The following is a 25,854-nucleotide window of genomic DNA, read 5'->3' as shown; positions in this document are numbered from 1 at the left end:
TGCTGTGTAAGCATGATTTTGAAAAATATCTTTAGGTCAAACATAGCCTGAAGGCTGGTCATTTCAATTATTAGTTATCTGCAGAGGCGATTGTGTGCAATAGAAGTGCAGTGTGATGGGGCGATGGGAGGATGGGGAGACTCTGATACTACTCTGCACCACACTAACAAAGTATCACATTAAGAATATCGGGAAAACGTGGGGCGAGTAGATCGCACGTTGCATCACAGCACTACAATATGAGACGCTCCATTCATAATTTTCAGCTCTCTCCTGATGATGATTACACATGTTTTAACACTAATGGCACACCAATTTCACCATGGTTTATCAAGTACAAAACGTGACCAACCAATTACTGGCTGAACAGCATAGAAAAACGGCACATTAAGAAAGGGTGCACTTGTCTAAGATGTAGAGTAGTACTAGTAGCAAAGAAAAGGCACATCATATTTACAATATGTTAAAAGACACCAAAGCTGGTGATTTTCCTATGGGAAAAGAGATATTACAACATGAACACAATTGCCCACAAAAGGCAGTACTGAGCGTTTTAACCACCAGCAGTAAGTCACAAATAATATGTGCTCATTGGCAGGCACGTTAAAAAAAACAAAAAAAGGAATGTTCTGAGAGTGAAAGTAAATCATTAAGCGAATCAGAGATTTAAAAGCCACTAAAACGATGGTTTGCTCCTTGAGGTTCTAAAAACACAACAAAGGATTGCTAGAGTGCGTTACTAAAAACACAGTATGGTCATTCAAAATAATACTGCAAGGTTTTACAGATTTTATAAACACTCACACCATTTAAGACAACTTTAGTGATATTTTGGAACACTTCTTTTCTCTCGTGGCCTCTTCCAAACAGGATTGGTAAACTGTATCTGGATGAATATTCTTTATAAAAAGATCGATTATAAACCTTAGAACCAAAGAAGTGAACCTGAAAGCACCTGCAAATCATGCCTTTTCCTTCTATTTTTCACTTGAAAGCTGCTTAGTCTTAAACCGCCATTTATTTTTGTCAAGGCACCCGAAGAGATGTATTCATTAAACTGCCAAGAGAAGACAGCAGTGAAGGAGTGAATTTCTTCCTTTTTATTATTCCTTCCATTAATACCAAGAGGACAATGATTGACAGTTTGCACAATAAATTGCATCAGTTGTCGTGGCTGAAAAGGCAAACACGTTTTGATTATGTGGCCATCTTTCTTCTTGTCCCTTTATCCAGGTTTACCTTACAATAAATGTGCAAGGAAACAAGGGGATGTGTACTTTTTACTCTTTTAAAGTTTATATATATTTATATATATATATATTTGTATATATATAAAATCTTACACATATTCCACGCCATGAGCACATGCATTCAGTGTTCACAGAAGCCCTTGCAGTGTTCAAGGGCCAGCCACATTCCCCGATCTTGGCGCTCATTTCTAAGCAAGTCTTTCTTGAAGGTCCACATTGTGTCAAAGATTAGTGCTGCCCCTTGACAGACTTGGAAATAAAAAAAATCCATAAGAACTCCAGTAACTGCAGGGTGAACAAAAATCAAGAGACAGACATGGTGTTCCTCGGTTTTGTTTCAAGTTAGTTTATGGATGTTTGGCGAAAGAAAAGAAAAAGAAACCATTCTTTTCAGTAAACTTTCCCCAGCGTATTCACCCACTCCGCGTGAATAGCAACTCTGCTCCGAACATTGTTTGATCTTGTGGGATTAGTCTTCACCACTTCTAAGAAAAGAAGGGTCTGTAAAGAGCTGTGTAGTTCCGAATCGCAGTGGCACGCAAATATTGCACATTTCCAATTCCCAGAAGTAGAGTGTAAACTGGTGCACTGCTGACCAAGAACATTAATGGTTCCATGAAGGCTCAGTGGCTTTTAAAGACCCATTATGGTGAAGGATAAAATAACAGTCACATCTCCATTGTCCAGCGTAGATGCATCTATGGTTAAAATTCGTCACTTTCTGCTGCATGTAGTTGCGTGTCATCTGCATCAGTCATACTGCTCTCCTGAGATTCATCTGTGCCTACTAAAAATAGAGAATAGTGTTACTTCCTATTAAAGATACTGCACACGATATGTATTTTGGTTCAAATTACGGGTCAACGTAAACTTTTCTTAAAATAGTATAAAGGACATGTTCACGAGGACATCAACACTTTTTGCAAGCATCTTCGGTAAATGAATAAAAACGTATCTTCAGAGGCTCAAATTAAAAATTATAATGCATGCATGAATCAGTGTATGTAAATTATTACAAATACCCTTCTGCTCACCGTCATTTTGAGGGGGTCAAAAGTCTTGCGATCATCTTCACCGTCCAAACATGTCAAATGCATGTCGCAGAACAATGAGATCACCATCCCAGTAAACCGTCACCCTTTAAAAATGTGTTCACAAACATTGTATTCAATGGGACTGCGCCCAAAAGCATCCAACGTTGCCCTCCTTGGAGCGACAACCGGTTATGAGATATTTCATCAGTACCTAAGGTATTCTGCTTAAAGCTGTATTTAAGTTTTTAGCAATGTCATGTTTACCCGTATGTAAGTAAGTGCTACGTTTGCCGAAATAGGAGTGGGTGCATAAACATTGTCTCGCATGACTATCAGTCCGGAACCCTTATACCCCCTGCCAAGGGACAGGACCCTACAAAGAAGAGTCTTCTGAATGCACTCCCTTGGAACTTCTGGCAATATTACTATCAGCCAGTGAGGTCTAAAAAAATCAATATTATAGGGGGCAAACGAGGGACACAGACAGACAAGAGGGCACAAACAAATAAGGGGCAACTGCCCAAACTTGATTAAGAACACCTATATTTTACCAATTTATTAAATACCCCAAAAAGCCAACTTCTGTTCCAACGGTTGCAAAAAGACCCTAAAAACATTTGGTCTTACTCGTGTTCTACTGTAAACCAATTCATGAAATTAACAGTGTTATCAACTAGGGGGATGATCACAGCATTATTAAAATCCCCGTATAAAATTATTTCACCTTCTGCATGTTCCGTCATGGATGCAGATAAGCAAAAAACAAGTCCTAGTATTTGGAGCATACAGTGAGACCAGAGTCACTTTGCGTCCCCATAGCATTGACACTACTAAAAGAAACCTTTCTTCCCCATCCCGCACCACCTTCAATGCTTTTAGGGGAATGCCCTTGTGCACTAGAATGGCGACCCCACGTTTCTTCAAGCCGCTGGAGGGAAAATATTTTGTGGGATAGTTTATTGTTGAGGCGAACCTTTTGCATTTTGGAGGGGAGGAGGGGGAGAGAATTCAAACCTTGGATGTTGAGGGTGATGAATTTAACGTTCGGGGTCGCCATTCTGAGGTCGCTCAAGCTTCTGTGATACGCGGAGTAACATTATTCCTCTGCGGTGAGGGGCTCCCCGAGATCCCCTCCTCCCCCCGGCTTCCCCAGACCTCCATATTGCATGTGTATAGCGACATAAAGTGGCCTGGTTGGCTGACGAGGTGGGCCAGACTGGGGTCCCCTCCCGGGACCAAGAGTTGCTCCGCAGCTTATGATTGGCAGGGGGTGTATGGGACCACGAGAGAGGACTAGTGGTAGTATGTCCAAGAAACAACATAAGAAAAACAAACAAAAAAACATGTAAACCAATACAAGTGAGGCTCTTAGCAGCCTCGTTTTCCTAATCAGCATTGATAAACCGTCAACATTAACAGGCGCAATCAGCTTAGGGTACCCCGATATTGCTATCCTAAGCGATTCTTGATCTCCATGAGTTCCATTTTGTGTCTGGCATTTGATATAACGTAGTGCACCAATGGTCACATTCAGCCTCCGCATCTCGTTCATGTGAGGGTAGTGCCGTAGCCCCACAGCGGGTCAGCAATGCTCCGTGCAGCATCAAGCTCGAGGATGGATTGGGGCGAGGGAAGGATGCTAGATCCTCAGCGGTCCCCATTGCCTCCAGCCCCGGCGGAGCCAACCGAGGGACTGCTACAGCATCATAGTCTCTATAGGGCCACTGTTTGGGCTCACTCAACCACAGGAGAGTGCATGCTACTGGACACCTTCCGCCAATTACACTCAATTGGACGCTTCCACATAGTAATGCTTGAGCTGTTCAGAGGGTCAGTGGTGTGCCCCCTTGGCCTCGCATCCTACAAAAGTGTCAGGGCTGTAGACCCTGCCAGGCTGACAATGCTTCCTCGTTTCCCAATTCTAAGCACGGAGGCGGTGCAGATGTGTGTCTCCCATTATATTGTTCAAGTTGTGCAGGATCACAGCGTTGTCAGCTCTCAAGGCACCATATGGGACTCCCCCGATCCAAATTTGTTAATTGTCACCAGTCAGCAAGGTGTCACCGGGCTCTCAGCTGGTTCCGTGGCTAATGTTTCCTGGTGAGTGGTGGGTCGTTCGGTGTTTGCTGCGGTCTGTGTCATCCGTGGCTTCCGTTTCCTGGTGCGTGGTCGTTCCAGTCATCGCCAGCCCCTAAGTTTTCTCTGTTTATCTTATGGCGTCGGGTGTAGGTCTGGATTTGCCAACTCTTGGGAGCCTGACTCCGAGGTGGCCTCAATGTTTATTTCTGGCATTAAGTCCTTTGTGTCATCCTCTGAAGAGATGAACAAGTTACTTTCTTACCTGGTAACGTTCTTTCGATGGGATGGTCCGACGACGTATTCCAAATCTATGACAGTAATCACCACAGCTGTGCTGCTTCGGAAAATCTTTCGGCGTCTGCGTCGATGACGTCAATACGCCGTCCTCGAGGACCTCCTTAGATGGCCGACGTCACCAGATGTTGGAAGTAGGACGCACGACGCCCGTAGCCTCAGTTGTAGTTTTTTCCCCAGAACGTGTGGCACCAATCTTCTGCCAGTATGACCACAGAAAGCGTTGCGGAAACGTAAGCTGCAATCGCATAAGAAATTCTGTAGCGGGGTAGGCAGGGAGGGAGCGATATGGAATACGTCGTCAGACCATCCCATCGAAAGAACGTTACCAGGTAAGAGAGTAACTTGTTCTTTGAGGGGATTGGGTCCTTCGACGTATTCTATATCTATGACAGACTCCCAAAGCATTACCAACGTAAGGCGGTGGGAAAAGAATTTAGAATATACAAATTTAGAATGCCCAATCAAATTGCAGAGTAAAGGACAGCCTTGCCAAAGGCCAGATCCTGCCCCCCGGATAGAATCTAGGGAGTAGTGACGTACAAAAGTATGGACCGAAGCCCAGGTGGCTGCATCACAGATGTTACGAATAGGAACACCCATCTGCAAGGCAGTAGAGGCAGCCATACCCCTGGTAGAATGGGCCCGTAAGCCTAACGGAAGGTCCTTACCCGCCAAGCGGTAACATTCGGAAATTGCCAAGATGGTCCATCGAGACAAAGTCTGCTTATTAACAGCTTGTCCCAAACGCCTTCGAGCGTAACCAATAAAGAGTTGATCGTCCACTCTGACCCAGGACATGCGTGAAATACAAAAGCTTAAAGCTCTCCTAGAATCCAGCCTATGGAGCCTCTCCTCGTCCTTACCAGGATGCGGAGGATGATAAAATGCTGGAAGAATAACCTTCTGGCTTAAATGAAATTCCGACACCACCTTCGGAAGAAAGGAAGGAAAAACTCTAAGGACAACCCTGTCCTTATGAAACACAATGAAGGGTGGCTTAACTGAAAGTGCCTGTAACTCACTCACTCTGCGAGCGGAAATGACCGCAACTAAAAATACAGTTTTAAGAGTTAACAGTCGCTAAGGGCAGGAATGCAAAGGCTCAAACGGAGCACCCATTAGAAACTTGAGAACAACGTTGAGATCCCAACCAGGCACCTGGAAAGGTGACGGAGGGAACACATTAATGAGCCCTTTCAGAAACTGAGAAATCAAATGGATTTTAAAATAAGAACACTCCTCAGACGAGCGCTTAAATATAGACAGCGCCGCCAGGTAACCTTTAATGGTACCCACTTGCAGGCCCTTGCGGGCCAAAGAAAGCAAAAAAGACAGAACGACAGGAATGCCACATGAAAAAGGATACACATTCTGAACCCTGCACCAGTCGCAGAACTTTCTCCAACGGCAGAGGGACTTTGTTGCCGGCCGTCTGGCCGAAAGCAACAACTCCATCACGTCTTCAGGGAGGTTCCAATCCTTATACCTCAACCTTTCAGAAGCCAAGTGTGAAGGTTGAGGAATCTGACCTCTGGATGGAGAACCTGACCACTTTCCCGTGAGAGCAGATCGTCTCGGTAGGGAAGATGACGTGGAGGGCAGATGGACAAGTCCAGAAGGTCCGGGTACCACGTCCTCCGGGCCCATGCTGGAGCAATGAGGATCATCGGGGAACCGAACCTCCGTAACCTCCGCAGCACTTGCGGAATAACAGTGACTGGAGGAAACGCGTACAGCAGCAGGAAGGACCACTCCACCACGAACACGTCCCCCAAGGCTCAGTTTGGAGGAAATTCCCACAAGCAGAATCTTTCGCACTTCCGGTTGACACAGGAGGCAAAGAGATCCATTTGAGCAGTCCCCCAAAGGGCGAAGATCTCCAGGAGAATCTCCTGAGCCAGCTCCCACTCGTGAGAGATCGTGCTCTGCCTGCTCAGAGCGTCTGCCGTCTCGTTTTCGTCTCGGCCAGATGAACTGCCGAGATCGAAATTTCCTGCTGGATGGCCCAGAACCAGAGCTGCATCGCCTCCCTGCACAGAGGAAGTGACCCTGCCCCCCCCACTTTTTGTTGAGGTAGTGCATGGTCACTGTATTGTCCGTCAGAATCAGGACATTCTTTCCTCGCAGTCGGCAGAAAAGCCTTCAGGGCAAGCCTGACGGCCCTCAGCTCCAACAGATTGATATGAGTCTGGACTCCGACGGAGACCAACGACCGCCGATTGTCAACTCGTCGGCATGAACTCCCCATCCCGTGAGGGATGTGTCCGTCACGATCGTCACCTCCGGCCAGGGTAGCCAAAATGGAGCCCCCCTCATCAGATTGCCTTCGTCGGCCCACCACAGAAGGTCCTGGGTGACCGAGGGCGGCACCTGAATGGGGTCCGACATCCTGCCAGAGGACTGAGACCACTGGAGCTTGAGAGCCCAATGCAGAGATCTCATCCGCAACCTGGCCTCTGGCACCAGAAGAATGCAGGATGCCATGAGGCCGAGCAACCTCAAGAAACGCTGGGAGACTCTGGGCATGCTGAAACTTGTGCACCATCTGTTGAATGTGGTGAGCCCTCACCTGGGGAGGAAAACACTGCCCCAGGGACGTGTCGAGCACTGCTCCGATGTACTGGAGCCGCTGAATTGGCGTCAAGTGGGACTTCTTTAAGTTGAGGGAAAAGCCCAGGTTGTCAAGGGAGTAGTAGGTGCCGGGCCGATGATCCAGGACTTGCTCGGGTAGAGCGCGCCCTGATCAACCAATCGTCCAGGTAGGGGTAGACATGAATCCCCCCCTTTCCTGAGATACGCTGCCACCACCACCATGAGCTTGGTGAAAACCCTCGGGCGGAGGTCAATCTGAACGGCAGGACCCGAAACTGAAAGTGCGAGTCGCCAACCGCAAACCTCAGGTACTTCTTGTGTTTGGGATGGATCGGCACATAAAAATAAGCGTCCTTGAGGTTGAGACACCCCAACTATTCCTGAAGTTGAAGGGCCTGGAGGACTTGAGAGAGAGTAACCATCTTGAACTTGTCCTTCCTGAGGCGTTTGTTCAAACCGCGCAAGTCCATGATGGGTCTCAATCCCCCGTCTTTCTTCGTAATCAAAAAATAAGGGTAATACCAGCCCTTGTTCCTCTCCACTACAGGTACCATGGCGCCTTTCTCCAGCAGGGATTGAATTTCCTGCGCAAGGAGCGGATCCAGACTCTTCAAAGAGAGATTCCCTGGTGGATTGTCGTGAGGCCTCTGTCGGAAAGGAAGACAGTAGCCGTGGGCTATGATCTCCAGAACCCACACATCTGAAGTAACAGCACGCCTTTCTACAAGATGCTGCGCCAGCCTTCCCCCAACGGGTGAAGCATGGGCCTCAGGACTGAGCAGAAGCGGCTGTGGCGCTGCCTGAGGGTAAAGAGGCAACTGCCCGAGCGGCCTTGGCACCTCGAGTACCTTGTTTTCCACCTCTGGCACTCTTATGGTTGTCCCTTTGACTTGCAGCTCCTCTCGCTTTACTAAAGGAGGAGTAATAACGAAAGAAACCTCCCATCCATTGCTGTCCCCTAGGACGAAAAGGCAGAGGTTGGCGGACTGCAGCGCCCAACAACTTTGCTGCAGCTTTGGAGGTCTGCAACCTCTCAAGGCTTTCGTCAGCCTTGCTGCCAAAAAGATGTTCACCATCAAAGGGCATGTTAAGGAGCCTGGCTTGCACATCAGGAGCAAACCCCGACTTCCTCAACCATGCAAACCTGCGTATCACGGTGCCCGCCGCTATGGACCGGCGGACACAGTCTGCCATGTCCAAACCCAACTGAAAGGACTCACACATGGCATCCTTGCCATCCTGAATAATAGCAAGAAAACCATCCAGTTTGTCCCCTTCGGGAATATGTTCAGCCTCTAAGGCAATACAGTTCCACAGAGTGTGCGTGAAACTAGACAAGGCACATACGGAGTTGGCTGCCTGAAGCGCCATACCCCTGAAGAAAACACTTTCTTCGCAAGCCATCAAAACGCTTGTCGTCCCTATCAGGAGGGATGGTAGGATACGACGCCTGCTTTGCTGTGGCCGTGGCCGCCTGCACCACCAAACTCTCCGGAGTAGGGTGCGTGGTCAAGTAGCAGGGGTCACTACTGGCTGGGCGGTATTTTCGCGGCAAAGACTTGCCCACTGCCGGGAGACTCTCCGGAGCAGTCCAAGCCGCTGCCACACTTCTTTGCAGGGCCATATGGAATGGCAGTACCGGGTCAGTGGGTGGACCTTGATCGAGGAGATCCGTAAGGTCATCCTGCACAAAATCAACTGGGGGCGCCGACCACCCCAAGTAGTCTGTGACCCTTGACATAAGGCGCCGGTACGATGAATCAGCATGGGTGCCAGGCTCAGGCCTACAGAACTCCACCTCCGGGGAGGTGTCCAGACCACTGGCGTCATGCAGTGACTGACCCAAGTCCTCAATCTGGCTATGACCAGAAAGAATCTCATCCGGCACAGTGTCCGGAACCAACCCATCTTCAGAACCCTCCTCCACCTCGGAAATATACTCCATATATGGGAGAAAGACATGTTTTGCCTTGGCCAGAGCCTTTCTAGGGGGTTCCCCCATGCCACGGGGTACCTCCGACCCCACAACCTCGAAAGGCGTCGAGGGCGTCGAGTGAAACGGCATCGACGTTGTGCGTGGCGCCGACAGCATCGACACAGGCCTCGAGGGCAGAGCCCTGAGCGTGCCCTTCGACAGCCTGGGCGCCGATGGCGTCAACGACTTCCTCGAAGGTGGAGCCTCGAGAGAGTCCGTCGACGATCTCGGCACCACCGGCCTCGACGTCTTCTTCGAAGACTTCACAGGTGCACACAGACTCGAGCGCGTCGAGGACCGGGACCTGGAACGGGCATGACTAGAATGATTCCCCTTGTCTGAGCGGGACCTCTCCCGCGAATTGTGCCGACCACCTGAGCCCAAAGGCGCACGAGCGGTGTCTCTAGTACGGTCACGGCCGACCCCACTCGGAGGCGCGGATGGACCGTTGCCCTGTGATTGAAGAATCGCCAACATTTTCTTCCCGAAGGAAGCCCATTCCTCTGGAGAGGAACGCTTGGTGGGATAAGAAACCCGCCGACGGGCGGAGTCCTCGGATGAGAACGGGAAAGGTGACTGATGACAGCGCTTCCGGGAGTGCCTCGAAGAGGCTGAGGAGTGGTGGGACCCACTCCGGGACGAGACCCCCTAGACTTACGACTACGATGCGGAGAGTCGCCCCTCGAAAGCCCAGTGGACCTCGCCTTCCGGGGTTTGGACACCTTACCGACCGACAGCTTCTTCTTACGTTCCCGCAAGGCCTTGGACGTAAGCGACTGGCAGTCGACACAATCACCCGTGTCGTGGGCCTATCTGAGGCACCAGAAGCAGGCGCCGTGCAAGTCTGTCACCAACATCTTGGACCTGCAGTCCCCACACTTCTTGAAGCTCGGATGCGGGGTGGAAGAAGAGGAAGACATCCCGATAATACTTTACAAAAACAAACAGGTTCGAAGAACCGATAAAGAACAGAAACTCCTAAGAGTCGAGGCGCGCCGAGATCTCCGAAGCGAAGACGTTCGCGGAAAAAAAGGAACTGAGGCTACGGGCGTCGTGAGTCCTACTTATAACATCTGGTGACGTCAACCGTCGGAAGTCCTCGAGGGCGACGTATCGACGTCATCGACGCAGGAGCCGAAAGATTTTCCGAAGCAGCACAGCTGTGGTTATTACTGTCAGATATGCAATACGTCGGAGGACCCAATCCCCTCGACTGTGTAGTGCCGATTATGGAGGTCAAAAATCAGTTTGCATGGGAATCCCCAGCGATAGCGAATCTTTTTGGCTTGCAGCCAGGACGTCTCCCTCTTTAGGCGTCTGCGGCTAGCAAGGGTGTATGGGGAGAGATCCTGGAACAGTTTTAGTGTTGATCCACGGAAGTGTACTGATTCGAACTTCCTGGCCGCTGCCATGATGTCCTCTTTCTGACAGAAGAAATGCACCCGGGTAAGGACATCCGGGAGTAGATTCCTCCTCTGCTGGTCTGAAGAGTATACAGGATGGGTCCTGTCTAGGATCAGTGTCTGAGGTCGAGCGACACAGTAGGGACTTAAACAGAGCGCTTACATAGTCAGCTAGTTCCTGATCCGAGACATGCCGAGGGACACCACGAAGACGTACATTATTTCTCCTTGACCTGCTTTGCACAGATGTCTTCCAGATGCTCCTTGATCAGCCTCACCCTTTCTTTAAGTACTTCGCTATCATGCGTTTGTTCATATGTTATATTTTCTAGCTCTTTGACCCTTGTCTCAAGACCTCCAATGGGCAGTTAGGTCGGCAAGTGATCGGGCCAGAGTCCTTAGAGGTTTTGATCTCGGATTTAATTTCTTGGGTGGTATCTTGCTTGATGGATTTTAGTATCTCTTCAAAGTCACTTTTGGAGAACGCCATGTCTGGAAGCTTTGCCGTTGCGGGAACTGTACCGATGTCCGCTGTCACCGTTTGCATCCGAAGGGTAGTTGCCGGCTGAGGTGTCAGGAAGGCCTCGATTTTGTGTGATGTCTGCCTCCCTGCTGCTTTAGGCATTGCCGCCATCTGAAATGATGGTCTTTCAAGCACCAGCTGCGCGCCTTCGTGCTCTTTAGGGCCAAAGCAGGAGCGATTAGTATGCAATTGTAAAGGGTTCGGCGGATCAGGTAGTGGGTTCTCTTATGACCTGCGCCGCCTCACTAGGAGTGGGTCTGTCTTGGTGTGGTCTATGGCTATTGCTCCCGCTTACCCAACTTATGGTTTAGTATCCCCTGTTCCAAACGGCCCAGGACAATGAGAGTTGTCAATTACCTTGGGTCTTATGTTTCCGGCTGATACAGCTCCTCCTCAGGGGCCTTTGTGTAAATAAACCTTCACAGGGAGGATGCAGATATATAGAAGGCTGAGGAATGGCAGTGTCGCAGTTGCTGCAACCTCACAGCATCCGCCCTGCCTCAGGCACAGTGCGCGTTCAGAGTATTAAAATGAGACTGTGGACTCAGTCTCTCGTTTTCTCTCGCACTAACCCCTCCTGGTCAGTTTCTCCCCATAGCGTGCTGTTCTGGATCCTGCACTGCGAGCCCGCTGCTCTGATCTTCAGGGCTGCCCTCCACTGGTCGCACCACCGCACCATCCCTCACTGGTTCCAGAGGGGTGAAAAGGCTGCAACTGCGGTGGCTCCAATTGTGGGAGGCAAGCACTGGGCGCTTTAAGTCCAACGGGGCTCTAGGTTCACCCACGCAGCAGATCTCGAGCCCGCCCCTGCATCAATGATCCTCGCTGCACCAGTGGGGGTCCCAACCGCCCCTCGCGGAGCGTGCTCCAGCAGCAGCGCGACACCAGCCCGGTGACCAGTGATCCGCTGGCGCCACTTGTGCCTTTGCGTCTCCTCTTCAGCAGACCATTTCATCCCAGCCGACCCGCATCGGGTCTGCACCATCATTCATTCATCCAGAAGGAGTCTGGGACCAACCTTCCGCCCACTATGGCGAGCGCGCCTTTGGTCCTCAGCTTCAAGGGCGGCTTGCCCGCTGCCCCTTTCCTCACTCCTGCGCGCCGGCGCCTTCACCACACAGCGATCCGGTCTCCAGGTTCCCATATATCCTTGGGGCAGAACAGGGATGATTTCAGGGCAACAGGCTTCTGCGAGTACCGAGATCCAACCGCAGAGCCCACTGCCTCAGCAGGCACTGAGCTTGTCCAATGCCAGAGGTCGTCCCGTAGCTTCGTTGGCACGCTGCGCCATCTTGATTGCAAGGATGTCGGGATGGCTGCCACAGGTTTTCATCGCTTAACAGCTCCGTTTTGACTCAGGTTTTTGTCCGCTAGTCTCCTTGCTTCATGAGCCACCTGGCGATCCCAGAATCATCAGATCATCGTGCTATTAAGCACCGATATTACGCCATTCAGAGTGCCCTGCAGCGGAGCTCACAGCGAACACGACTGCATGGTGTGCTGCCTAGCCACGCCCCTCCCCCCCCCCTCTTCACCTTCTAAGACGAAGATTGTCTTGACCGACTCCTCCACCGGGACCTCTTTGAATGTTTATGCCGAGTGGAGTCCTTAAACTCACCAGACTTCAAAGCTTACCTCCCCACTGCCGATTTACCTGTGCGTTCCCGGAGAGCTTTTTCAGTCAGAGTGACAGGACCCGCAGTCGTCGGTCCGGTGGCCGGAACCCAAACACCAGAGGCAGACACGGTGAGGATCTGTTAGACATTTTCGCCCCACAGTCTTGACTTTTTAAAATCCCGACTAAAAAGGTAGAAGGGGTCGAAGAAGAATATATTTTTCAGAAGAAAAACAAAGCGTGCCATTAATACTCGAAGAAAAGCCATCGGAAAAAGGAACTGGAGCCAAGAGGCGCGGCACAAGCTACTTATACTACTGTTGATGTCGACACGCCATGGCGGCCCTCGAAGGACATCGTGCACAGCGCCCTCTGCCAAGAAAATCTTTTCCGAAGCTGGCGAGATATGTATACCAAAGATGATGAATACGTGGGAGGACTGAAGCCATTCAAAAGGATCCCTATCTCCAAGCCTTTGGGGAATAGAGGATGCTCCCAAAGATGTCACTGCAGCCTTTGAAGCCTGTAATTTTTCGAGGCTGTCGTCCGCTTTAGGCCCAAATAGGCTGGACCCATCAAAGGGCATATTCATAAGCCTTGGACGCCAGGGGCGAATGCAGATTTGCACAGCCATGCAAATCTCCCAATTATCTACGCAGTGTGACACGGCTAGGCCAACTGTAGAGATTGAAAGGCATCCTCTTTACCATCATCAATGATGTTCTCAAATTCTTTTTGCATTTCACATACAGGAATTTGCTCCACAGCTTGGGCAACTACATTCCATAAGGTATTGGTGTATTTTGCAAACGCACAAGATGCGTTAATGGCTTTAACGCGATACTACCAATCGAGAAGACTTTTTGCGAGGGCATCGTAACGCTTATCGCCCCTCTCCGGAGGGATGGTAGGATAAGCTACAGCCTTTGAAGAGCACATTGCCACCTGTACCACTAAACTCTGGAGCTGGATGCCTAGAGAGGAAATCGGGGTATGCAGAAGGCGGCCTGTATTTCTTTACCAGCTCCTTATTAACAGCTGGAGCAGTGTCTGTTTTTTCCATACCTCCATAATTGGATTCTTTAGTGCTGTATCGAAGGGCAGCGTATGTTCTTTAGGAAGGCCTTTACCTAGTATGTCAGTGAGATCATCTTGGTTGATGGCCTTAGCAGGACGACCCCATCCCAAATATTCTACTACCCTATTCATGACAGTCCTGTAGGCTTCATTAAGGTGGAGTGCATATCTAGTCTGTCAAAATCAACCTCAAGGGAGGTATCCAAACCACTTGCATCTTTCGATCATGAGGCCAGGTCTTCAAGGCACGATTGATCTCAAATGAATTCTTAATGGATTATTAGAGTTCCAAAACGTTCATACCCAAAGGGAATGACAAACTTCCTCCTCAAAAATGGACCCAAAAGATGTAAAGAATCAGATTTTGATTACAGTTGGTTTTCAGAGGTCGACTTAGATGTGTACGTCGAAGGTAACTGACTTTTTTGCGAACAAAATCATTGAGGTCTTTATTTTGATGCTCTCTCAACAGTCAACGTTTTCGACGCCACTTAAGACAACTCGGAGATCTTACAACTCCGGCTTTATGGTGCAGGGATCGAAACCTTACTTTACTCATTGCCGTTCTTGGCAGAGGCAGTGGGATCAATCGCCTTTTTTGGCTCTTTGAGGGTCCAGGATTGGCTGCCTTAAAAAACACTTAGATCATTTTCTTACAGACGTTTTCCCATTCCGACGCCGAGATAGTCTTTTTGGAGAAATGAACCAGATGCTTGTTGGGTGAGGATTCCAAAGATGACAAACGATGGCGTAGTTTATTGACGGGATTCACTCCTGGACCTTGATCGCTTTGAATGTTTGGAGTGGGTTTTTTGGGCCTTTCTGTATACTAGTCTCCGGTTGAACCCCTAACTTTGTAAGATTTTGATTTAGGAGTAGAAGACAGATTTAGAAATCGACCGACCTAGGGGGAAACTTCAACTTTCTCTCCTTCAAGGCCTTACTGGACATCGATTGGCAGGAGCTGCATTGGACGACTTCATGCTCTGTGCCGAGGCACCAGAGATAAATACATTTATTAAAATAAAAAGATCTGTGGACTGTCAATCGAAGGTGACTATCACTGATCCGCATGAGTGATCGTCATCTTCTGACAGTCTGCAGATCTCTTTTTTTTTTAAATAAATGTATTGAAATGTTCAAGCCAATACAAACAATTTAAGAACATGCATGTAAACAAAGGGATACAAGGGGGGGAGGAAGGGAAGATGGAATAAAAGAAAGAAAAGAAGAAAAGAAATAGAAACATGAGAAAAAGAAAAAAAAACATTAAGCACAAACCTCATTAACAGCATCCCAAACATCAGAGTATTTATATTCTTTCTTGTTGAACTGGTAAATTACTCTCTCTCTCTCTCGCTCGCTCTACATCAAAGAATCAACAAATCATGCAGGCAGTCTTCCACAGAGGGCCTGAGGTTGCATTTTACAATCTGCTTCATGATTAGAGCTCTGTAGGCCCAAAAGCGTACGACCGAAGACAAATCAAGCCTGATCGGAAACAACCCCAACACACACAGTAAAGAATCACAGGGAAGCGCAAGACCCAATACGAGGTCCACACGCCGGAGGATACCCTCCCAAAAAGACTTTATAGTAGAACAAAACCAGAAAATATGTAGGAAAGTCCCTGTATCAGATTTACAGTTCTACCATATGTCATCCTGAACTAGTTTACACTTTTTCACTCTCCAAGGGGACCAATAAATACAGTGGAAAATCCATCTCAGAGATCCAAATCTAATTTAAACTGGTACGGACTAGAACACATGCATGTCCATTCAATATCAGAAATCCTATACGCCAACTCAAAGCAAAAAACAACCCTACCATGATCTGAAGCGTTACCTACGAGTGAGAAGTTTGTACACAAGTGAAGCAGAAAGAGGTGCACTTCTAGCCAGATCTAAAAGAGGAGGGACATCATTCATTTAAAGAGGTATTCAGAGGTGAAAGTTTCAAAAACAGTACAAAGTGCACGGTACCAGATAAAGCAAGAGCTCCTCCGGCCGGATGGTGTGAGGTTACAGTTGATGGGTCCTGCACCATACCTGAAAACATTTCCACTTGATCTTGTAGCACTTCAAGGTGGACAGAGCTCTTGACCTGGCCAGGACCTCCTGGCAAGTTTCTGGGAGGGACAGAGCCCGAACTCTAAAAACCCAGACCGTCAGATTGACACAGGCCGGGTCGCGCCCCCCGATTGTTGGACAGGAGAGAATGGTGCGGGCGCAGCTTGATCAGCACTGCTAACGAGAGGGCAAGGAGGTCGGAGTACCAAAACTGGTTGGCACCGATACAGTCTGAAAGTGTGTAGGACTAGAGGCAATAGAGGAATTGGGGGAAATGCATACAGAAACTTCCCCTCCTACAGAAAAGCAAAGGCGTCGCCCAAGCTTTCTGGGTGGGTTAAGTTGTTTGCAAAGGTCTTGAGGCGACTGTTGTAGGTGGCAAAAATATTGATCTCCGGAGTGCCCCAGGTCTGAATGAGGTGAAGCTGGTCGTCGTGTAATTCCCACTCATGACAAGAGGCAAACTCCCTGCTGAAGGAGTCCGCCAGAGTGTTCCGAATCCCTGGCAGGTGGAGGGAAATAAAAAATGTGTTGTGCTGTAGAGCACAATGTCAGAGGGCTTGGGCCTCCTTGAAAAGCAGTGGGGACCTCGTTCCTCCTCGCTTCTTGTGTTGTGGGTGTAAAACCGAACCACCTTTCTGGTCGGGGGGGGGGGGGGGGGGGAAGGATTCTAGGGCCCAAAATATCGCCCGTAGCTCTTGCAGGTTGATGTGTTGGGTCTTCTTCTCAGACCAAATGTGTCTGGTATGTTGGCATTTACAGTGTGCACCCCAGCCCTCCAGTGAAGCATCTGTCGTGACAGTGGCCTGATGGTCCAGTAACCTGAAAGGGGCGCCCTGCAGTAGATGCTCCCTCACCGACCACCAGTGAATGCTCCTTCTGAAAGCTGGTGTCAGAGCAATGCGATCGTCCCAGGACCCTGACGCTTGGATCCAGCAGGCATCCAGAAATTCCTGAACTGGCCTCATGTGTAATTGGCAGTTGGTGACCAATGGGATGCATGATGATAACATCCCCAACAGGGACTTGTAGTTGAGAACAGTCGTTGACTGGATGCCGTTGAGACAGCGCACCTTGTGCAGAAGGGCCGCTATCCTCTCATATGAGGGGTCTGACAGTGCAGGTCTTGGTGTATATCCTTGCTCCGAGGTAGAGTACCTGTTGAGATGGAACCAGGCAAGATTTCAGGAAGATGGAGAACCACAGTTGCTGTAGACAGTGGGTGGTGGTGGTTTCTGCCAGCGGATATGAGGGGGCTCTTACCAACCAGTTGTCTAGATACAGGTAGACGTGAACACTGCTCTGCCGCGGGAGAGCTACCACTGGCGCAAGGCATTTGGTGAACACCCATGGAGCAGAGCTCAAGCCGAATGGAAGGGCCTGGAATTGCTAACGCACCTCTGTCACGATGAAGCGTGGGAAGCGCTGATGTGAGGCGAATAGGGATGTGACAGTAGGTGTCCTCAAGGTCGAGGGATGCTAAAAAGTCTCCTTGCTGCAGCTCGGACAACACCGGCTGTAGCGTGACCATGCAGAATGTTTACGCCTTTAGGAACTTGCTGAGCACCCTCAGACCTAATATGGGTCTCCAACCCCCTGACTTGTTGTGCAAGTGATTATTTCCTTAACAGGAAGTAGTGAGAGTATACCCCCGTGTCTAGCTCGTTCCTTGGAACCTTCTCCACTCTGCCCTCCTGCAGCAGTGCCCGCACTTCCTGAATCAGGAGGTGTTGCAACTTCTCTGGTTTGTGCACAGGAGGAATGTACAGTGGACAGTACAAGAACTCCAGCGAGTATTCCTGCAGGAGAAGGGCTAACACCGATTTGTAGGTGGCGATGTGTGACCATTCTTTGATGAACCTTGACAGTCGACCTCCCACTGGGGTGTGGGAGGACCTGGATCTGGGCTGGTCATGCTTGCTTGACGCACTGGCCCTCATATTGGCAAGAGCCACAGCGTTGTTGAGAACCCCTGTAGGACTGGGAGCTTTTCCTGTACTGATCCCCCGATGAATACAAGGTCTTGTAGGATGAGGAAGACTGGTATGTAGCGCAGTTATTCTGCAAAGTCCTGCCATAGCACCCTTTCCTGAATGAAAGGACTGGCACCTGTGCTGTAGTGTGTCCAAAGAGCGAGCGGTTTCCGCGTCCGCTTTTATGAATTGTAAGACCTCATACACCTTCACAAACAGAGATGAGCCGTCAAAAAGCATGTCCACGACCCTGGACTGAACATCGGGTTACAAATCTGCCTATGTAAGTCTGCTCCATTGCCAGGCTGGTGAAAAACCGGTGTCAGCGAGGTCTACAGAGACAGTAATGGCATGGTCTGATGCCAACTCGCCTTCCTGGAGATATCAAAAGCTTCTTGCCATCTGGTCAGAACTCCAGCAAGGGGCCCAACCTGTACCACAAATCACAGTCGTATCGTGGGAGTATGGCCACTCGCACGATACGACTGTCATTAGCTGCTTCGATAGTCGTGGCAGCGGTAGTAATGACCCCCTACCAAAGGCGTTGAGATGTTTGCCCTCTTTGTCTGGGGGAATAGAACAGGATGAAGATGCGCTAGCTGATTAACGGAATCTAGTGTGGGTTATGTGGGGAGGCAGGCAGCAGTGCTCTCTGGGGCACTGTACATTTCCTCGAACCAGTCTTTTTTAGCCAGGCCAGCTGTGGGATGCGCGAAGCTGATTAAGCCAGCCTTCCAGAAGTATTCTAGCAGCTGTATAGACATGACAGATTTCCTGCGCTGCTCCCTGCGTTAGTACAGGACACTTTTCGCGACTCCTCCGGTGCAAGGACGAACATTGTGGCCGCCCTGAACATGAGTGCGTGGAATGCCCCTACTTCACCAGGGGCTGAGAGCGAACAACATCTGGTTGCGCATCAAAGTCACATCAGTGTGGGAAGTGTGTGTGTGGAGGTACCGTCAACGGGATCTGTGTCTGTTGCAGTATCTGCTAGCCTCTATGGTACTGAATGGTGTTTATCCTTTCTGGCGGGCAAGGGATTTCATCCATCTCCCTGGAAGGCCGTGGGCATCTGTGCCTGGTCGCCTTATAGGTGCAGTAACCGGGGCTGGTAAAGGTAGCCGTTGTTTTAAGGTTGCTGTCAAAGTAGATAAAATGTCCAGTGACATGTCTGAGGAGGCAGCAATAGCTCTGGTTGGATGGTTTGTACTGAATGTAGAGGGTTAAGGGTGGTGGCCCGATTAGACTTGCTTCACCCCGTGGTGAACTTCTGGAAGCCGATGTCCTGGCCAGAGACGACAGTGGTGACCCAAAGTCGTCCTCCTCAGCTTCATTAACATCAGATTGGGATAGACTTGGCTCCGGTACCATAATACCACCTGGTAACAAGGCCACTCCAAAGTTAGGGCATGTTGTCTGCGGACGGGCCACTACTGCAGACGCTGCGCTGATGTGGGTGGCAGAGACGCCAATGACCATGGCAATGGTAACAATTGCATGGCAGCAATGACTTGCCTATCGAGGTTGTCGGCTGTGTCGTTGACGAGGGTAGGACAATCGTGGACGGAGATGCTGTTGACGAGATTGTGGACGTAGTCATTGGCATTCTTGCTGATGACGTGGTGGTCATGGCCGTTGGTGGCTTTGCGATGAGGCAGTCGTCAATGTTGCCCCCATTGGATGGTGTCCGAGTAGATGATGTGGAGTGGGACTTGGTTGTCGACAATGACTGCTTCGGAGCAGATTGACAACTAGCTTGTTTTTGACCTTGAAGGCAAAGAGTGGCCACCAGTCTTAGAAATGGACTTAGAAGATTGCGGATCCCGGGGGCAATGGAAAAAGATCATGGGGCTTTCCTCTCCTGCCAAAACCTCCCTTGGGCACTGACCTTTGGTGAAGAGCGGTCTGTGCGATGATCTGTGCTTGTCGCCAGTGGTTTCTGTATGCCGCCTCTTGCTGGTGGCCTGGACTTCATGCGACCTAGACCTCTTACTGAAGGTGGTTCTCTGTGCTGTCCTGTCCCGCTGAGGCATGACTCCGTACTGAAGCACAGGTAGAGGCCTTGCCGACGTCCTCGAGCCACGAGACGACAGTGACGATCCCTCACCGTTTTGTTTGAGAACGACTGGCAGATTTCACAGTCCTGGAGGATGAAGCCAGTAGAGACAGTTGTTGCGGCGATCCTCCACGTAGGCATTCTTCAGTCCACAGCGGACCCTCCTCGTGGATTCAGTCGCCTTGAGGTAGGCACAACTGTGCAGACAATGCTTCAACGAACATTGCTGGAGGCGAGAAACGGTCAAAAATTCAAAGAGATGATTTTGGAGGACTCCCAATACTAACGTGCGGTAACAAATCGGAAGATGGCTGACAGGGGAGGAGCAAGGGAGGTGTTCCTATTGGCTGTGAGCAGTATGACCTAAAATGGACTATAATAGAGCACAAAAGTCACTGTGAATTTCAGTTTAAATTTAAACTGCTCTAGGTTACCAAGGATTCCCAGTCTGACAACAGGGAATATTCAGGGCATTTGAATCTATGAAAGATCCAATGCTGGAGAAGGAACAAGTTACTTACCTGTACACCTATTGGTCTCCAGCATGGGTCTTACATGGGTTCACATGCTCATGAATATTCCCCGTAAGGCTGGGAATCCTCAGGACATTTAAAGCAGTTAGCTTTAAGCTAAACTTCTCCTCTATAGCCTATCAGTGTCACTTTGGGTCATACTGCCCCAGCCAATGACTCTTCCGCTTAAGCTCCACTCTTGGTGGTCATCTTCAGATTTGGTGGCACTAGTGAAGTGGCAGTATGAACCAAGAAGAGCCAGACAGGGAAAGGAGGGAGGATTCACGCTTTGTTATTGTACCTATGTCACCTCTGTTTTTGTATGAGGAAACTATGCCTGTATGACACTAGCTCGGCTAGTAGTCTTGTACCGGTAACAGCGCCTCAATGCCTACGGGTTATATGCGTGCTATACAAATGAAATAAATAAATGTGAATCCATGCAAGACCCAAGCTGGGGAAGAGATCCAGGTAAGTAACTTGTTACTTCTCCGGCACAGGCTCGGACATGGATTCACATGCTCACGAATACGATTACACAGCAGTACATTAACACAACCATGGGAGGTAGCAAGGCTCGCAGAAGAAATGCACTTAACCCCGGAACAGACTCCCCTCAAACACACCCATAGCTGTGCCTGGCCAACCCGGGCTTCCTCCTCCCTGGAATCCCTGTCAACTGTGATTAATCCTGCGGAGTCCTCACAGAAGGCAGCCGCTACCTGATCCTAACCCTGGGGGTGGTATTGGCCGGGAGGATCACTTGGGAGGAGAAAGGCCCCATGGGAAGGGAATGGCTCAGTTGGGGGACACACAGTATTTGTCTTCTTCAGGAGTGAAGATTTAAATGATGCCAGTATATTGAATGGCTTGCTGTCAGAGTAAGGCTTCTCTTTTTAGACCTACCCACTTTTTTTCGTAGGGAACATCTTTGTGATCAGCATGGGAAGACAATATGTGGAAAGCAGAGCATTGAGACCTCAGCTTCAAATAAAAGTAATTCTCCCTTAAATCTAGACCAATCATTAATCTCTCCCAAATCCTTCCATAAAGATGGGTTTACTAAAAAGGTTTACTAAAAAGAATGAATTGAGTAAAATCGAAGACTGTACTTGTGAAATGAAGAGATCAGAACATTGGGGACTTCACTCCCACAATTCCCAAAGTACTTGTACGAGGAAGAGGAACTCAGAGGCACGAAAACGGCAGCATGCAGTTAAATGATCTCAATTTCCCACACCTGAGCAGGACTTTTACGTACTTAAGACCCCCTAAATTGCAGGCCATTAGAAGTAGGTGGAGCAGTAGTAGGAATTGTAAGAAGCCGGTGCAGCAGCAGAGAAATGAAGAACCCGGAGACTCCACTGTTGTGCAAGTGGAGTTTGGTCCTGACAGGGACTTCAGAGTGGAAACACTGAACTGCAGAGGTCTTGCAGTGGGATGCAGCAAACGGAGATGCCGTCCTGTAAGAGAGACACTCTTTGTTGTGTACCTGGTCTGGTGGCAGGTGAACACCGGAGTGCGGGAGGAGCAAGGCAAGCTCCTTTCCCAAGCCGCAGGAATGTGGCCGAGCTGGCAGGGGTTCAGAAGTCCACAGAAGCAGCAGATGCAGTGGTTTGAGCTAACCATATGGAAAGACCATCGAGTTTGCCTGAACTATAAAACCGCGGAACCCCCCGTAGCTGAACGCTCAAAGCTACTAATAATTTTGAATACCAAAACTAATGAAAGAAGGTTACATGGGCGATAGTAACTTTAAAGGAAAGCAAGGTTACAAACATTACTGCCGAAGCTAAAAAGGGAGAAATATTGCAGAAGGATAAAATCCTGCATTGCCCAAGTAAAAAGGGGGCAACATTGAAGAAGACCAATAACAACCATTGCCAAAGTAAAGAGTGGGAATACGTTGTCAAACATATAGCTGCATTGGCAATATAAAAGAATGTAATTGCAGCAGGAATTGTAACCATTATTTCCATAGTGGCGAAGAGGCAATAGATGAGTCACCCACCAACAAGAAATGCCTAATCCAAAGAAAGGCAAGTGTGATAAAGAAACTGTCAGCAGTTGTTTGATGTGAAAGTGAGATAAAAAGTGGCAGGCGGCAAAACCTTCCCTGTAAGAGGTATCAAGGAAGAGAGGAATATAATCTACATTGCCTGGGGCAAACCAATCAGTGGAAGGAACTGCACTAATGTGTATTGGGACTTCATTGAAGGAATTGTGAATCTTAGACTTTTCTGAAAGTTGTGAAGCAAACCAAACCACAAAGTACAGTAGTAGTGTTAGGATTTGTTGTCCTGGCAGAGGAATATAGCAGGACATGGAATACTAGTGGTAGTCCTGGCAGGTTAGTGGATGAGGAAGAAAATATTTAGGTACTGCCTTGCAGTATAAGGCTGTGAAGGAAAGAAAAGTAGCAAAGCCACGGTTGTGTTGGAAAACTAATGATATAAATCATCGTGACAGACATTCTTGTGAATCAAGAAGAATTGTTGAATTGCTCATGTTCCAAGAAGTAATATTGCAGTTTTGATTATCACTTTGAAGATTGAGACTTTTCTTTTCAATTTATGGAAACTTGTCAAACGCAGAGTAAGAGGGGTGGCGCTGTGGAGCAGCCCAAGGTGGCTGCCTAGCCTTTCAGCTCCGTGCAGCCTCGGCATTCATCTGCTCCCATCTGCGGTTCCCGATATTGTGAAGGACTATCGGCTGGCCGAGTTGTTTTTGTCACTGCACTGGACATTTTGTGCGATTTTGGTCTCGATCGGCCCACCTGGGACCTGGCTGGCGGCCCTGTCGGATTCAGGCCTAGCACTCCACCCGGCCCCGGCAGTTGCCTAAAATCCGGCCCTCCTGCCTGGCCTGCCCGACTCCCGGGTCCCCTCCCCGCTGCCCGCCGCTCTGAAATCGCGGCGAGTACCTGGGGGTCCTGCTGCAGACGCCGCCACACTGTGGATGCCACCTGCTGCGTCAGTGAACATCGCGACCCCCCCGGCGCCGAAGACACAGAAGATCCCATCGTCCCGCTGCCGCGGACCAGGTGAGCGGGGGCTGGAGCGGTGGGCGTCGAGACCTCTGCCCGCTGTCTGCTACACTATGGGCCTGTACTGTAATAAGGAAGCGACCCCCACCATACTGTCTGCCCACTTTTCCGCTGACAGTGTCGCCGCCTCTGCCCGCGCCCCCCTAAGAAGATCTCGCTGGCACCCCCACGCGACCTGTACACATAAGGAGACCACGATCGTTCGCTATCACACCCTTGCCGCTCCACTGCTGACTCTCTGCTATCCACGCGGTCCCCCACCTGCCTCCAACCACCACGGAACGACACTGCGTTTGAGCCTGCCGGCCCTGGTCCATCTCAGCTCTCCATCCTACCCATAAGTGGGCCCTCACTACAACCGTGCCCACTACAACAATGCCTAGCAGAAATAAGGCGGGGCCCAAGGAGGTACAATGGACAAATACACTAAAGCGGTCCCTCGAGATGAGCCAGCCAGCACATCGCCACAGGACAAGCCAGACTTAACCCTGCACTGTGCGGTCGAGGCCCCTGACCTCACCCTACTAATGGAATCCATGGCTAAAAACTTTGCCTCCTTCCATGAAAAATTAGACATCAATGCTAACGTCGCCTCGCTTAACGCTCGAGTGGACCAGGCAGGATCGAGGATCACCGAGGCGGAAAATAGGATCTCGGTGAACGAAGATAGCATCACCGCGCTCCAGGAGACTGTGGCCTCCCTAACGCGTGACATGAAAGGAGTCAAGGCGAAGTGTGACGATCTGGAGTCGCGCTCCCGTAGGAACTTGCACATTATCGGGGTCCCCGAGAATGCCCTCAAGGGGCGGATGGAGGACGCAGTGGAGAAACTCCGAGGACCTACTGGGTGACCCTGCTCTCTCCGTATTTCACGGTCGAGCGGGCTCACCGGGCCCTGGCTCCACGGCCCAGACCCGGCGACATCCCCAGACCCATTATCGCCAAGATTCTCAACTACCGCGACAGAGATCTCATCCTCCGCCTGTCGCGGGAAAAGGGAGACCTGCGATTTGAAGCCCATACGGTCAGAATCTTCCCGGACTTCTCGCTGGCGGTGCAGCAGGAAAGGCGCCAGTTCCTAGGCGTCAAAAAGCTGATCAGGGAGCGCAACGTCCCCTACGCCATCCTGTTCCCGGCACGACTAGAGATTAGCCATGATGGTAAGATCATCTTCACTGTCCCTGACGAAGCGGTGAAGTTCATTGAACTACATATACCTCTCCCCGGGCCGCAAGTCGACCGCACGCCATAGACTACACAGCCTACGATGTTCTCAAAATGTCCATGGATCCATGACTTTTGATGTGTTTATGGCAACCCCACTGTGTCCACTCAATAACTGCGGCCTCTTGCCATGTGTATGCGGGCCACAGGCTAGCTCCTACACTGCTTCTTTGCCTTCTCCCTCACCTGGCCCCTGGAGCTATACCTGTGCCCTGCTCTCTCCTGAGATGTCATCTTGCCAGAGTGTCTACTCTTGGCTCGGAGGATGTCTATGATACCTGTTTTACCGCAACAATACACTCGGGACAAGCCACAAATGACGGCCGCACGGCACCAGCACCCCCTGTTGCAGTTGCAAGGTTTGCTTTCACTTTTATGTTGTTCTTCCTATTGACTTGCCCCTGTTGGGCTACGATGTGGCCCTATCCACGTTGGATCTGGTCCTCTGACCTTTGGTTCCCGGTCAGGCCCAAGGGCTTCAGGTGTGTTTTGGGGTGGGAGATCTGCACTGCATGTTGGGGTTGGGCAGTGAGGGTGGGGGGTGGTGTAATTGGGGTTGTGTTAACAGTTAAAAACATGGATGAGAGACGCATGACCTTAACTCAACACTACTGTGCACACGGCAGGTGCATGAGGGACAATCCTTACGAATACTACTACTGGGATGTTCCATAACATATTGCTATGGCTCTAAACATTGTCACATGGAATGTTCGTGGCCTAAGCAATTTCACTAAGGCCCGCAGGATAACTGCCAATGCCCAGCGACATGGTGCCAAAATCCTCTTTCTCCAAGAGACCCATGCTCTCGGGCGCCTAGCAGCATGTCTCGCCCCCACGTGGGGCAACAACAGATTCTACACGAAGTACTCCACCCAATCCAGGGGGGTCCTAACCCTAATCCAGAAGTCAATCCAGTTTTCCCTGCGCTTCAGCCATATTGACTCCGTGGGTAGATACGTGATCCTCCATTGCTTACTCGCTAATATGGAATGCCTCCTAGTGAACACATATGCCCCGAACTTTGATGCCCCTGAGTTCTTTGATGCCATCACCACCACGCTTCTGAAATACATTGGGATTCCCATCATCAGGGGCGGGGACATGAATTTGATCCTAGCCAAAG

At 49.8% G+C, this 25,854-nt stretch overlaps 1 protein-coding gene across 2 annotated transcripts in view; it reads right to left on the bottom strand.

The window, feature by feature from the left end:
• Window positions 1-1,077: 1,077 nt before the first annotated feature.
• Window positions 1,078-25,854, bottom strand: part of CDC27 (cell division cycle 27) — a 1,618,725-nt gene continuing 1,593,948 nt past the window's right edge. For both annotated transcript variants that reach the window (XM_069634092.1, XM_069634093.1), the window contains exon 19: window positions 1,078-2,037. In XM_069634092.1, the coding sequence (XP_069490193.1) occupies window positions 1,955-2,037 (83 nt within the window). In that variant the 3' untranslated portion in view covers window positions 1,078-1,954. The remainder of the gene's footprint in view (window positions 2,038-25,854) is intronic.

Source organism: Ambystoma mexicanum, chromosome 13 (genome assembly GCF_040938575.1).
Source record: "Ambystoma mexicanum isolate Mex_15411 chromosome 13, UKY_AmexF1_1, whole genome shotgun sequence".
Taxonomy (NCBI): Eukaryota; Metazoa; Chordata; class Amphibia; order Caudata; family Ambystomatidae; genus Ambystoma; species Ambystoma mexicanum.
This window is presented reverse-complemented; position numbering and strand designations above follow the sequence as displayed.